General features: G+C 43.6%; 1 protein-coding gene across 1 annotated transcript in view; it reads left to right on the forward strand.

Annotated features, from left to right (window-relative positions):
- The first annotated feature begins 1,140 nt into the window (after positions 1–1,140).
- The window catches only part of LOC138605767 (membrane-associated guanylate kinase, WW and PDZ domain-containing protein 3), a 196,444-nt gene continuing 184,712 nt past the window's right edge, over positions 1,141–12,872 (forward strand). The window contains exon 1 of the mRNA XM_069678197.1: positions 1,141–1,658. Coding sequence (XP_069534298.1) covers positions 1,352–1,658 — 307 coding nt within the window. The 5' untranslated portion in view covers positions 1,141–1,351. The remainder of the gene's footprint in view (positions 1,659–12,872) is intronic.

Genomic DNA, 12,872 nt, shown 5'->3' on the forward strand with positions numbered 1-12,872 from the left:
AACAAGTCTTATTGATCAAAGAAAGACAGGTCACACATGAGGTTACGTTTGTGTACTTATTATGCAATCAAACAGAATGGGTTTTAAAGCAATCAACGAGCAGATGTATGGACACATAAAAAAATATCGAATTGAAAGTGAGATACAAACTGTATTTATTCAAATGTAAAAACTTTTGTTTGCAATTCAAATGCTTTTGACCTCAGATACACAAGTTTTACTTCTTGTGGAGCTAAATCTTGTGGGCGGGGCCTACGCTGTCAGATGTAAAACATGTCTCTATTGGCCAGTCACGATCCGGGTGACACCATGGCAACAATGGCAACATTTACATTTAAAAATGCACTTTTTAAAATTTGGAATCAAACTTTTGTATTTTTCACGAATGTTTAAATTTGAATCAACATTTGCTTAATCACAAATGAAGTTTATTTTTAATTAACATGTTTTTAATTGCACAGTGAGGAGTTTTTAACCTTTCCTCTTTAAATGCACAGAAGTAACCTCTCGTAGTCTCGTGCATGTTAAAAGAGATGCAAAAAAACCATGCTGTTTTACACTGCAGACAGGGACAACTATGACATAATTTAGATTAAACATACAGTGTGCTTATTTTATACACTCAGTACCACATCACACCGCAGGATGGCGCCAGCAACACTGCTGCCACTGAGCGTAAAAAGGGGCGTTCCGGAGCCTGGCAACATCTCTGTTGGCGGTGCCAGGTGTGTTCAAACCTGTAGCAGACAAACGCTCGCAGATGTCTGTCCGCTCAGTCATCATGGGCTGGATCCTAACCGCATAAACCGCCTCCCGGTGATCGCTGCCGCCAGTCTATTTTCAGCCTGCCCACAGGTATGAGGGATTTGTCTCTGACGCTCCACATTTCAGCGACAGACACTCCACAATCGACCGCCGAGTGAGTGAAATACGCTCTGTTTACATTTAGTTTTGACTGCTTCACATCGGAAGGATCCTCCAGAGACGAAGCAGAGCGCGGATATGGCTCCACACAGCAGAAAACGTGAAGTGTCTGCGTTTTAAAACCACCTCGACGCTATCAACTCTCCTGTTTTACGCACAAGGAGCGCTTGGATTTATTGCAGCCAAGGCAACTGCGCGCACACCGGAGCAGCATATGCCCGTGGGATGACAGATCTCAGCGGCAGATTCGCGCGTGAAAACCAGCCTCCTCTTACATGTCAGGAAGATGAAATCTTCAGCCGGTCGGGAGAATAACTCAGGAGGGTTTATTAGGCCGCGTCATTTCGCGTTTATCTAACAACAGCAGAAACCGAGGCGACTGTAACCACAGAGAGATTGTGTAGTTGTTCGAAAAAAGGGAGTAACCATGTCCAGAACACTGAAGAAGAAGAAACACTGGTCCGGGAAAGTGGTGGAGTGCGCGGTGTCATGGGGGAACCTAGGGGATTTTGGCTCCGTGGTGGAGGTCTTGGGGGGAGCAGAACTGGGACAGTTCCCCTACCTGGGCCAGATGAAGCTTGACGTGCTGGTGTGTCACGTCGGGAAGCTGCCCTACTACGGGGACGTTTTGCTGGAGGTGAACGGGACCCCCGTGAGTGGACTTACAAACCGGGACACGCTGGCTGTCATTCGCCACTTTCGGGAGCCGATTCGCCTGAAGACGGTGAAACCAGGTGCGTGCCAAGCTGCTTTTCTGTTCCCACCGCTGTTGCTGTGACACCTGAGATCTGTCTGTCAGATATGAGTTGACCCTCATGATTTTACACACACGGTCATGTAGGCATCAACAGAAACATTGGTAACAAGGCAAACAACATTCACTGAACATGCAATGGCGTTAATATGTCGATTTATTCCCACAGGCTCAATCCTTATACATTTTACAACAGGTCCATGTGTCTCCCTGTTGAATATTTTTGTATAAAGAGGGGTGAAAACAAGGGATGCACGATGTTATCGGTATCTGCCGATTATGGCTTGAAATTACATATTTGCAACGGCTATGTCATTTTTCTGCCGATATTTTCTGCCAATAAAACTGCATTCCTAGTGAAAACATATATTTTTAGTTACTTCAGTTGTCACCTATATGTCAAGTGCACATTGTATGTATTATTGATTGGCCTTAAACAAATTAGGCCACAGTAGTATGGACAAAATTGTTGACTTAACAAGAAAATACAGTCAAACTGACAAGAGAGACTGTTTGTGTCAAGTGAGCAAAACATGTTTACGTCATTTAGACTATTTGAAACATTTCTCATGGATGTATTGGGCTGTACACCTCCCAAATGAAACACCAGACTTAACATCTAATAGTCCACATCTCTCCCCGCTTTCTCAGGGAGATCAAATAGTGATAATGGTAATGATGGCAGGTAGCCCAGTAGGATGTTTCTAGGCTAAGTGCACTTACATGCATAGAAATAAGGCCTAATTACATCCTCCATTATTCAGTCTACTCTGCCGCTCGTTGGCCACAGAAGCCCGAGTGGTGGTTTTCGACGTGTTGCTGTTGTTGCTCCATCATTCTGCATCCAGCTCTCCAAGGATGCTGGCTGCAGCATCCAAACACTCTGATAATGAGGTCTAATGGCTGTGATGGCTTGGGGATGCTGCTATACTTGTTCCGACCCAAGCTGACGTCCTCAGGTGGAGGGTTTTAGTGATAGTTGTGTGCTTGTATTTGAGGGAGTTGCCTTACTTTGCTCTTTTAAGAGTTGTTTCAATCAATGTCATGATGATCGCTGCTACTCAATGTTCTGTTCCAACACTTAATTTATCAGCTTCCCCAAATAATCTACTAGTTTCTTTTTTCCCGAACAGAAGCTTACACAGCAATAATATAATTTATTGCTGCCACTAGCAACCACTGTTTTATATGCTGCTAGCATATAAGCTAGCAAAATGTCAGCAATCAGTTCATTTTTTATAATTTAATGTTGAGACAATAACAAGACAAAATTAAAGCAGTTTTGTGTTCATAATCAGGTTTTTTTTGTTTGTTTTTTTTTGATAGACACAGGACGTCAGGAGAAGCTGTTAGCCGGGCTGCTATCGTTAGCTTAGTTTGGTTTTAGGTGCTAAGCTTGTATTAAGATTAGGATTCATTCGAGTCAGGCTATAAAGTTAAGATATTTAAAACCTAACGCCGATTTATGTGAACAATTTAGGTTTCCCCGACACCTTTCAGTGCCCACAGGAAGTGAGGAGAAGCTGTTAGCCGAGCTGCTGCTATCGTTAGCTTAACTTGGTTCTCGATGCTCAGTTTGTTTTTAGGTCAGAAATCCTAAACTGCATGATAAATAATAATAATATACATTTTTTACATAACAGAAGCTGTATCAGGAAGTAAAAAAAATGGTATCAGAACATCTCTAGCTTGTTTACTGACACTGGAATGTCTACACAACTGAGACTGTACAAAAGGTTACATCAGCAGCAGCAGCAGCAGCAGCAGCTGAGTCCCAGGTCCTCGGGCCAGGATCCCTAAAGATCAGCTGTATGTCTGCATAGCCTACTTACTTTGTGTGTGTTGTCGTTGTGAGGGGTCTCCTCCTGTATTTTCTTTTAGCGATATTTGCACATCTTTTTATGAGCAAACAGGAGATGAATGGAGAATATTTGCCAAGATTTATGAGTCTGGTGCCCATTAGTGTGCACTGTCATGAAGGTGTGTATTTTTGTGTGTGTGTGTGTGTTTCATGGCTCCACACTCCCAAGAGCTCCAAACACCACGCTCTCTGCCCCACTAACCAAGGATGATTAATAAAGGGCAGAGAGGAACGACAGACTGAGGGGGAGAGAGAGAGGGACACAAAGAAACAGAGGGGGGAGAGAGAGGCATGGGGAGAGAAAATAAAGAGAGATAGGGGAGAAAATCGGCTCTGCCTTATGCTCCAGGCTTAACTCCCACGCAAGGCTGTTTTTGCTCTTTAAAGCTCACAGGGAAGTAATAGGTGGCAGGGATGGCAAAATTCCTCATCACCTATTTCTTCACTGTCATCCCTACCAGTCTGACCTAGATGTCTGTTTTCTTTTTCAGTCGGATGTAAGGTTGCAGCTGGAGTTGTTCAGATAAACATCCCACAACAGAAATGCCTCAGATACAGCCTGAAAAGCAGGATCAAGAATCAGCGAAGACCCTGGCCAATGCTTAGATAAGATACCATTACGTATTAGTCCTCTCAGTTGCCTAAACAGCAGTGGGCTAATTAAGGCTGCCAATAGCGTAGACTGTTCTAAAGCAGCAAAGAAGAACTGATTTCAGGTCATTTGACGTTAGCAAACAACGACGCTGTTAGCGGAGAGGTTTACGTCAAAGCTAAAATGTCAGCAATCAGTGTGTTCTATCACATTTTAATGTTTTATTTAAAGTTAAGAAAAACAGGTTAAAACAAAAATGAAGTGGTTTCATGTTGAACATTTCTTTGTTGTCTTTGGCAGCAACAGAGGAGGTTTAGCAGCTGCTACAGTTAGCTTATCTTGTTTCCTGGTGCTCAGCTTGTGTGTAGGTTAGCATCCCGAAAAAGTCCAGGTTGAGCCATACAACAACAATAGTCATATTACATCCACAACATGAAATGAATAAAGCAGGTTCATATTAAAAGTCAGGGTTACTCTGATTACTCGGATACACAGAAAATCAGGAGGGTCCGTTAGCCGTGCTACCGCTAATGTTAGCTGAGCTTGTCTCTAGGTGTTCTTTGGAGGTTAAAATTCTTTCATTGTTCTGAGTCAGGCAATACAACAGTCACAACAGAGTTAGTAGCTTAAAGCTGTTTAAACTTTATAATATGTATTTTTTTTTTTATTGCATGGGTATGACAGGGTACTCGATACTGCCCAATGCCACTACCTGTTAATGCTGCAAATATACGGCATGTGCTAAGTGTTCTCCCCTCACCCATATTTATGTATTTATCAAGGTATAGTTTTATTAAGTGTTTATAGTTTTTTCTACTCAGAGTCTATATTTTGTATTTTCCCTGTATTTTTCTATCACTGTATTTTTTTTAACCGTGACCTGAAAACCTAATTTTGTTCCCTTTCATGTCCTGCACGTTCTGAATCAACAATGAACTTCCACGAGTCCTTGAATCCTTGATCAAGTCGAGGTATCAGAATTGATATTGGAAAGGAAAGTAGGTATTGAAACATCTGTGGTTTACACCAGCGATGGCCACGTTTAGTTTGCTAAAAGGCCTCACAAAGCCCTCGCAGGCATCAGCATACAGATGGGGTTGTTACATTGTATGATTACATATTGTGTATGTGTGCATGGCTGCTCTTTGTGTGTATACATTCCTGTGTGGCAGCCTCATGTTTAATTCACACCTCTTGCATAATTGACTTAGCAAGTGGATTTTCTCCACTCTGATGGAGACTGTGGGCCTGGAGGATCAGCTGTTAAACAGGAAGCCTGTGAAGCTGCGATGACATGACGGTGACGGACAGGCTCCGAGGGTCAAACCAAGATGTTCTCCTGTGCTTTTCCCAGGATTGTCTTGTGCTCCGTCTGCCTCTCCTTCTGGAGCTGGTGGGCTTCCTGTGTGGCTGCTGACAGCTGGAGGTGGGCAAAGAGTGAGGACTGAGGCTGCATCCCAATTTCTCCACTAGGCCCTACCAATCCAAGTATATGCCCTACCACAGAGTGAGGGTGTTCAGGTTTATTGGTGTATTTAGGATTATTAGTCAATGGCCTTACAAATGGAAGTAGATTATAGACTGTGTAAAGGACGATGTAGCCTCTGGTTTCAAAAATGACACCAATCTGGAAGTTTATTTATCGCCTTAGTAAACATTTTCCTCAGGAGTTTATGATCTTAAACGTTCATTTTAAGTCTTCAAAACAGCATCGGGTTGATTTTTTAAACTAACGTTCCAATTAGAGTAAAGTAGACAACGAAGCAGGGTATGCTGTAGAGTGTGGCTGTGATTGACAAGTTGCTACCACCGAGGCCTGTCAACCAGGATAACAATGTACTGTATATCCATGGTGATGGCAAAAATGCCAGACTTGAGGATTCAAAAGGAGGTTCCCAAACCAATGGGTGACATCTCAGTGGCTACATCAGAGTCTTTGAGTCTATTAGCTGCGTTCCAATTCAGGGGCTGCATCCTTCAAAGGACGCAGTCTACGGAGACTGAGTCACTCGTAGCCTGTGTAGACCGCTAAGGCTGAACTGAAATGAGACGGTCTCGTCTACGGAAGATTTCCTGTTTGCGTCACCAGCTGTTCCCGCCCTTAACCTCGCGTCACCAAACACCACTCTTGTCACCTAGCAACAGTTAGCTAGCGGGCTAATTAGCTATTATAACTAACGTCACGTAACATTTGATTGAGTTGACACCAAAAGTGTATTCCTCGGCCAGCTTTAGAGTCTGCCATCTTGTTTGAATTGCTGCGCAATGAATCTCGAGATATGTTGGGCCACGAAGGATGCACCCGATGGATTCTTCGTGGCCCGGGAAAAGGAGGACACATTTGACGGTCGCATTTGAATGAGACTTTGAATTGGGTAGGCAATCAGCCTTCAAATACGTCCTTTGAAGGATGCAACCCCTGAATTGGGACACAGCTTATGAGTGGTAGAAGCACATTCCCAGAATGCTTTGCAAACAGAGGCAGTGTATATGGAGCGTTTTCGCAGGTGTGGGGAAAGAGAAGCCCACATCTTTGCAAATAATCGTGCAAAATCTGAGAAATCTGTTGAAGTGTCTTCGTTCAATGTAGCTGCAAAGAAATATATAATCGTTACCGTTCTTCACAATGTCGGTAGAACTTTGTGAGTGACTGTTGCACTTCTTTCGCTTTCTGTGTATGAAGCTTGAAAATGATGATGTAACTATAGCGGCCTCCCAGTTCCTCGACAAGATCTCACCCTCCACCTCTCCTAGCTCTGCTCTAAAGGGCCACTACCCGGTTCAGGGCACTCCTAAACTTGGGATAGGGCCATTGATTGGGCCATGGAGAGTGTGCGGAGATGCAAAAGCAGAAATGGGGATTTGAGGCGAGGGCAGAGAGAGAGAGGAAGAATGCAAGATGCAAGTCTCCATGGAGGCTATTATCCATCTCAGGCATTGATCGGGAGGAATGTGAGCTGAAAGAGTCGCGCACAGCACTTCACTTACTTTCCTATCGCTGCTTCTGGTGCATCATATGTTCTCCAGGGACTGCCGGGAGTATTCTCTCACATGCATAGATCCTCACACACACACACACACACACACACACACTGCTTTTAAATGAAGGAGTTCACACCGAGCCTACGCCGACACTTGACGACATACCGTGAGGCGGCTGTGCTCATTTCTCGGGTATCTTTGATTAAGCAGGGAGACGCCTCTATTAAAAGCTCCGTGCTCGGGAACAAGAAATCTATTTCTGCCAGTTACCCCCAGCTAAGGATCGGAAAAGGATGCCTGATGAAAAGCTTCATGACTGGCATCCCACAATTCCTTTTTTTCCCCGCTTGCTGCTCTGTTATTCTCTTCTATGCCTCCTATATGTTTGCAGCTTCAATCACTGTGCAATCAAAACATACGTACAACCTGTAGCCATTTATGTGCAGCTGAATGGATGATGACTCCGACATCAAATGAATAATTTCTCAGTGCAGTACACAGCGGAGCTCCTGCAAAAAGCTCTCTTTTGCCTTTTTAGATGATTAGCATTAGCTGTGTGAGTGCAGGAAACATGTGTATACAAGCCCTCTCTTTAAAATTGATGCACTCTGCTGCTTTGTGCCTCACTCAGACAGATGGATTTGTTTTTATGATATTCACCAGATTGCCCGTATGTTTAAATTAATTGAGATACTCAAACAGCTTTGGGCTGTGTGGATAACAGCATTTTCATAGCAAGATTATTGATTTGAATGGTTGATAATTGCTGGTGAGATAATGAGAACATATTAAGTCTGCAGAATGGAATTATCACCTGTTTCTCTAAGCTACTTGGGTTCAGAAGCTAATTTCCTTCCTAATCATCTTTGAAATTTGAAGCCAAATTGCATAATTGAGTTTGCATAAAGCAGACTTCTAAAGCGACTCCAGATTACATTCTGAGTCGTTGGCTTGCGCTCGCACACCAGCGTGTTTTCCATTACCTGCTGATCGTGCCAATAGAGAAGAATACAGAGTGACATGAGCCCCTAAGCCCCTGTATCAAACGGCAATAGTGAGTGTGGGTTAATCACATTAATGCACCTCTCATATCAGGAAGTGCCTCTCAATGGATTCATCCTCTTGACAGGCGATGCTTTGTCGCTGCAGAGATTTGCAGTCGGCTGCAAAAAAAAAAAAAAAAAGACGGGGATTGAGAGCGAGAGTGGGAATACAGCAGCCCAGAGAGCCTGGTCAAATAAATAGAGACATCTGTTCTCGCCTCAGAGATGTTCCCGACAATCAGCTGAGTGGAGCAGGAGAACGATCATGTACACCTCTCTTCTGGCAGGAGCTCATAACAAAGTAATTTAAGGCTGAAAGGCCTCTTTTGTAATGTTTTTATGCAGATGCACTAAGATGTCGGCTTGTTTTTTCTAAAGTCTGTTTAGCTCGGGCTCCAATCCAGCTGTTCTGCAATTGGATCGTCAACTTCTGGGTGCTTATGGGGCCGCTTTAGCGCCTCTTTGTGATTTTAATTGCACTGTTGCCTAGTTTGCATGTTATCGTATGTTGTCTACAACTGTGTTGATACTTCTTTCTAGGCCAGGCAGAAAAAAACAAAAACAGTTTTAATCTCATTTGTGCCAACTGGCTGGATAAAGGCTCAATAAACAAACACATAGATAAAACGATTACTGTGCACACAATGAACTGTAGGTGGGACTGAATTCTCATACGCCTCATTAATAATTCAAAACGTTGGCAACACAGAATATAAAAATAAAATCTGGCAGACCTCTAGGAGGCGAAACATAAGCAGAATGTTGCATCAGGCGCTAATGCTGCTGTGTTTATGAAACCGCTCTGATGTGCTCCTGTAAGAGCTTCAAGTACTAAACAAGGGCTTTTCATGTTTCAGCCCATTAACTGCAAATACGTATGCTCTGTATTACTGCTGACCAGTCTCTAAAGCATGCTGCTGTGTTTTTTGTACCTTCCAGGCCACCATTGTTTTGACTTTATTTCACTACAGTATGAAGATTACCCAGCATGAACTTACTTCGAGACCGTCTATCTGCTTTATTGTGGTCATAGTCATCATTTCGCACAGTGACAACAAACCAAACTTTGACAACGTTTGCTGAAAGTTGGAAACATTGTGCCAAACTTGTGGTTTGGTTCTAGGCAAAAATAAAAAGTTCCTGCAGGATGACGCCATGTTGTAACACACCTCCATCCAGTGCTGTGAATGCAAGTCCATTAAAACTAGTTAGTGGGGCGCTGGTTTAGCTCAGTTGGTAGAGCAGGTGCCCCATGTACAGAGGCTGCAGTCCTCGACACACTGATTGATCGCAGGTTCGACGCCCGGTCTGGTGATCAATTGGTGCATGCCATCCATCCCCCACTCTCTCCTCTCCCCCTGTCCTGTCTAATAAAGGGAAAAAAAGATATTAAAAAGCTCCAGCAGCTGAAAAACACACAATTTCAGGATCTCTGTGTCTTCTATAAAAACACGATCACACTTTTGCCTCTGTGATGCTGCACTTTGGCACAGTGCTGCTTTGCACTTGATGCTAATGTCATCGCTAACATGCTCGCAATGATATTGCTAACATGCTGATGTGAAGCAGCGTAATGTTAAGTCGAAAGTTGCTACTTAACCCCTTCCAGTGTTTGAGATGAGCGCAGCTAACACTTGAGCACAGGCCCTGTTTGGTTGACACCAACAGGCCACCGGCATGTCACCACACTCATCAGTCGTCAGGGTCTGTGCGTGCTGAACGGGGACACTTGAGCAGGACTGTCTGGTGTAAATGCACGACAGGTACCAAAGGACCGAAACATGACAATTAGCAGGAGTGCTGTATTCTTCACCTTCTAGCCTCGCCTTGTTTCTGCTTACTAACTCTCATCGCTGTCTCTTAATATTTGTAATTAAAAATCCTGAACCACCCGCAGTTTTTTAAAGACCCACTCCAGTGAAAATCAGGTTTTAACCTTGTAAACATCTCCATGTGGTGTTCTTCATGTGCTACAAGACATATCAGGGACAACATCAGCATCATCTCCATGGCTGGGCCTGTCTGCTTTTAAACTGCAGCGTACCAAGGACAGGCTGAACAACACGTTTTCAGATTGGAAGGTTTGAGACGTCACAAACCTAAGGAGCCAATCCCGTTAATGGACGGGGTGACGCTATGCATATCATTATGTGCAACCTATGGCAACCACTTCGGCGATGCGTGAGCCAGCTGTAACTGTCATCGTAATTTTTGCAAACTCACTACTGACTACAAACGTTAACATTCGTTAATTACTACATTTCAAGCTAGCTAAGTTTCAACAAGTTGCCGCTAAACGATGCCAGAGACGTGTTTTGTTTTCACGACGAAGGAGGTGGTTGAAATGTGCATAGTGGGCGGGGACTATGCAGATTCAGGAATATTTAATGAGGGAGAAGGAGGATGCCTCGGGAGGATTTTTAAAAGATAATTAAATGTAGAGAAAACATTTGTGACACAATTTATTATTTCAAGCAGGTTATATGTCTTAAAACATGACTTGAGCTGTCGTTAAATTACGTATATTAAACTCTCTCAAAGTTACAAAAGAAGGATTTTCTATTTTTATCTTCCTCTTCCGTTTTATTTATTTCTCTGTAACTACTCCGTGCTCTTTTTTCTCTCTCTTTGGCCCCTCACTATATCACCCTGCAAAGCATTTTGTTGATATACAGCTTGTTTGTCCTCTGTGACTCTCATCAAGCATCTCCCATATGTGCCGGAGGCAGCTGTCAGACTGTAGTGAAGTGCTTTGCCCCCCACACCCGATCTCACACACCTCTCACACACACACACACACACTCAGGGACACACTTAAAGAGAAAACTGGGACCGGGACTGACACACAAATTCCCAGGAAATTTGGGGACGAAAAATTGAGGCCATGTTGGTGTTTATGGACAATTATGAAGAAGAAGTTTATAACAGTTTTGAATTAAGTTTGTCTTCATCGGAAACAAAGTAAGATATCAAGACTCCACCAGGAGAAGGAGTCTCATTCTAGTGAGTTTACCCATAATGCTACAGCAAAGCAGAGCTGCCAACATCCCACAGCATCCTACTTGGGAGCCCCCTCCCTCACGCCTCGTAGTGTGTTTGTGGGGGCAGACGAGGGGGGGAGTCGGTGGGAGGAGGCATAAATACAACTACAAAACAAACAAGCGTAAAGTCACTCCCAACTCTACTCCAAGTCCTCAATAATTCATCTATTACAGAGCCGGATGCTCCTCTGATGTGTGTGTCTGTGTGTGCGTGTGCTGATAACTGGTGATATTAGAGTAAAGCGGTGGGCTACAGTCAAAATCATAGCATGACTCCCGCTCCCCAGCACGCTCTCATTATTTCCACTTTAATCAAATTGGCGCGGCTCTCCTCACACACTCCAGCAGCACCTGCGATGATTGCAACCTAAACGGCACGCTTGATGAAACGGTTTGGAGTCGGAACTGTACAGTTTGAAATTGATGATAAGTGTGTGTCAGGATGATTGGCTTGTGGATGTGAAATGTATATTGAGTTTCTTGGATGTGTGTGTGTGTATGTTCAGTGATAAAGAGGTGGGTAGACTAGCTGGAAAAGCACTGTGTCCATTTGTTTTTACCACATAACAAACAATGCAATTTATGCCTTTTTTTGGTGGTTTTCTTCTACAAGTTATTGTGTTTCAGTCCTACACCATGTCTGTTAATAAGTCTGGTTTTCTCTGCTCTAAACAAACATAGACTGTATAAAAGAAGTGGATCTTGCCTCTTGGTTTCAAAAGTGAACCGAATGTGGAAGTGTCTTAAGCCTGCCTTCTTTCTGATGGCCAGCAGGGGGCGACAAAAAGAGAAGTCAGATTGTATGAAAGCAGATGGGAAAATGACCCTACTTCTCAGTTGATTTGTTACATCAATAAACATTTTCCAAGCAAGTTTATGATCTCACTTCTTTTTTTAAAGAAGCATGATGTTAATTTTGTAAATAATGGTCCCATTTAGTGTAAAAAAAAGTACAATTAGGCAGGGTATGCTTATGGGCCTGTGTCCACTACAGCCTTTTTTGAGCTGGCAGCATCTATGAATATACAAACCCAATGCAGTTCAGAGCATTGAGAACAGTTTGGCTTTTGGAACACCAACGTGCTGTCGATGTCACTTCTCCCTTGTGGACCAATCAAAATCAAGAAGGCAAAGCAGGACTTGTGATATCAACTTTGTCAACAACAATGGCGGAGGAGAAGCTCATCCTTTCGGTTATTCGAGGGTAGAATTTCCAGGTGTTGAGCTGCTGCTAACGCCAGGACACGATTCCTTTCCATTGTTTTTACGTTTCCTTTGTAAAAGTTCCTTAAATAAGTGCAAATATCAAGCATAGAGAGTGATTTAAAACAGACTTAACGGTCACTACCACGGGAAGCGGAAGTGCTTCGAGACAACTTTCGTAACCTAGCAACGGTAAGCGCCGTTGAGAGGTGCTCTGAATTTGAGGCCGTGGGCTCTGCCAGCACAAAAAACGCTGTAAGTGGACACAGGCCCTTACGGTGGGGCTACTCGGCAACACGTCATCCAAGATAGAGATGTGACAAAATATATGTTGTTGTTGCTGCTCTCTTTGCCTGTCTCTATCCTGCATCTCCCTCCATCCCATTCTTGGCCCGTCCAGTTGTTCAACATGAGTCTGGGTCTCCTCGAGGTTTCTGCCTGTTAAAAGGAAGTTTTTTCTGCCACTGGGCCA

Source organism: Semicossyphus pulcher, unplaced genomic scaffold, assembly GCF_022749685.1.
Source record: "Semicossyphus pulcher isolate SPU_LCO1_2020_fin unplaced genomic scaffold, fSemPul1.0.p SCAF_3, whole genome shotgun sequence".
NCBI classification, from domain to species: Eukaryota; Metazoa; Chordata; class Actinopteri; order Labriformes; family Labridae; genus Semicossyphus; species Semicossyphus pulcher.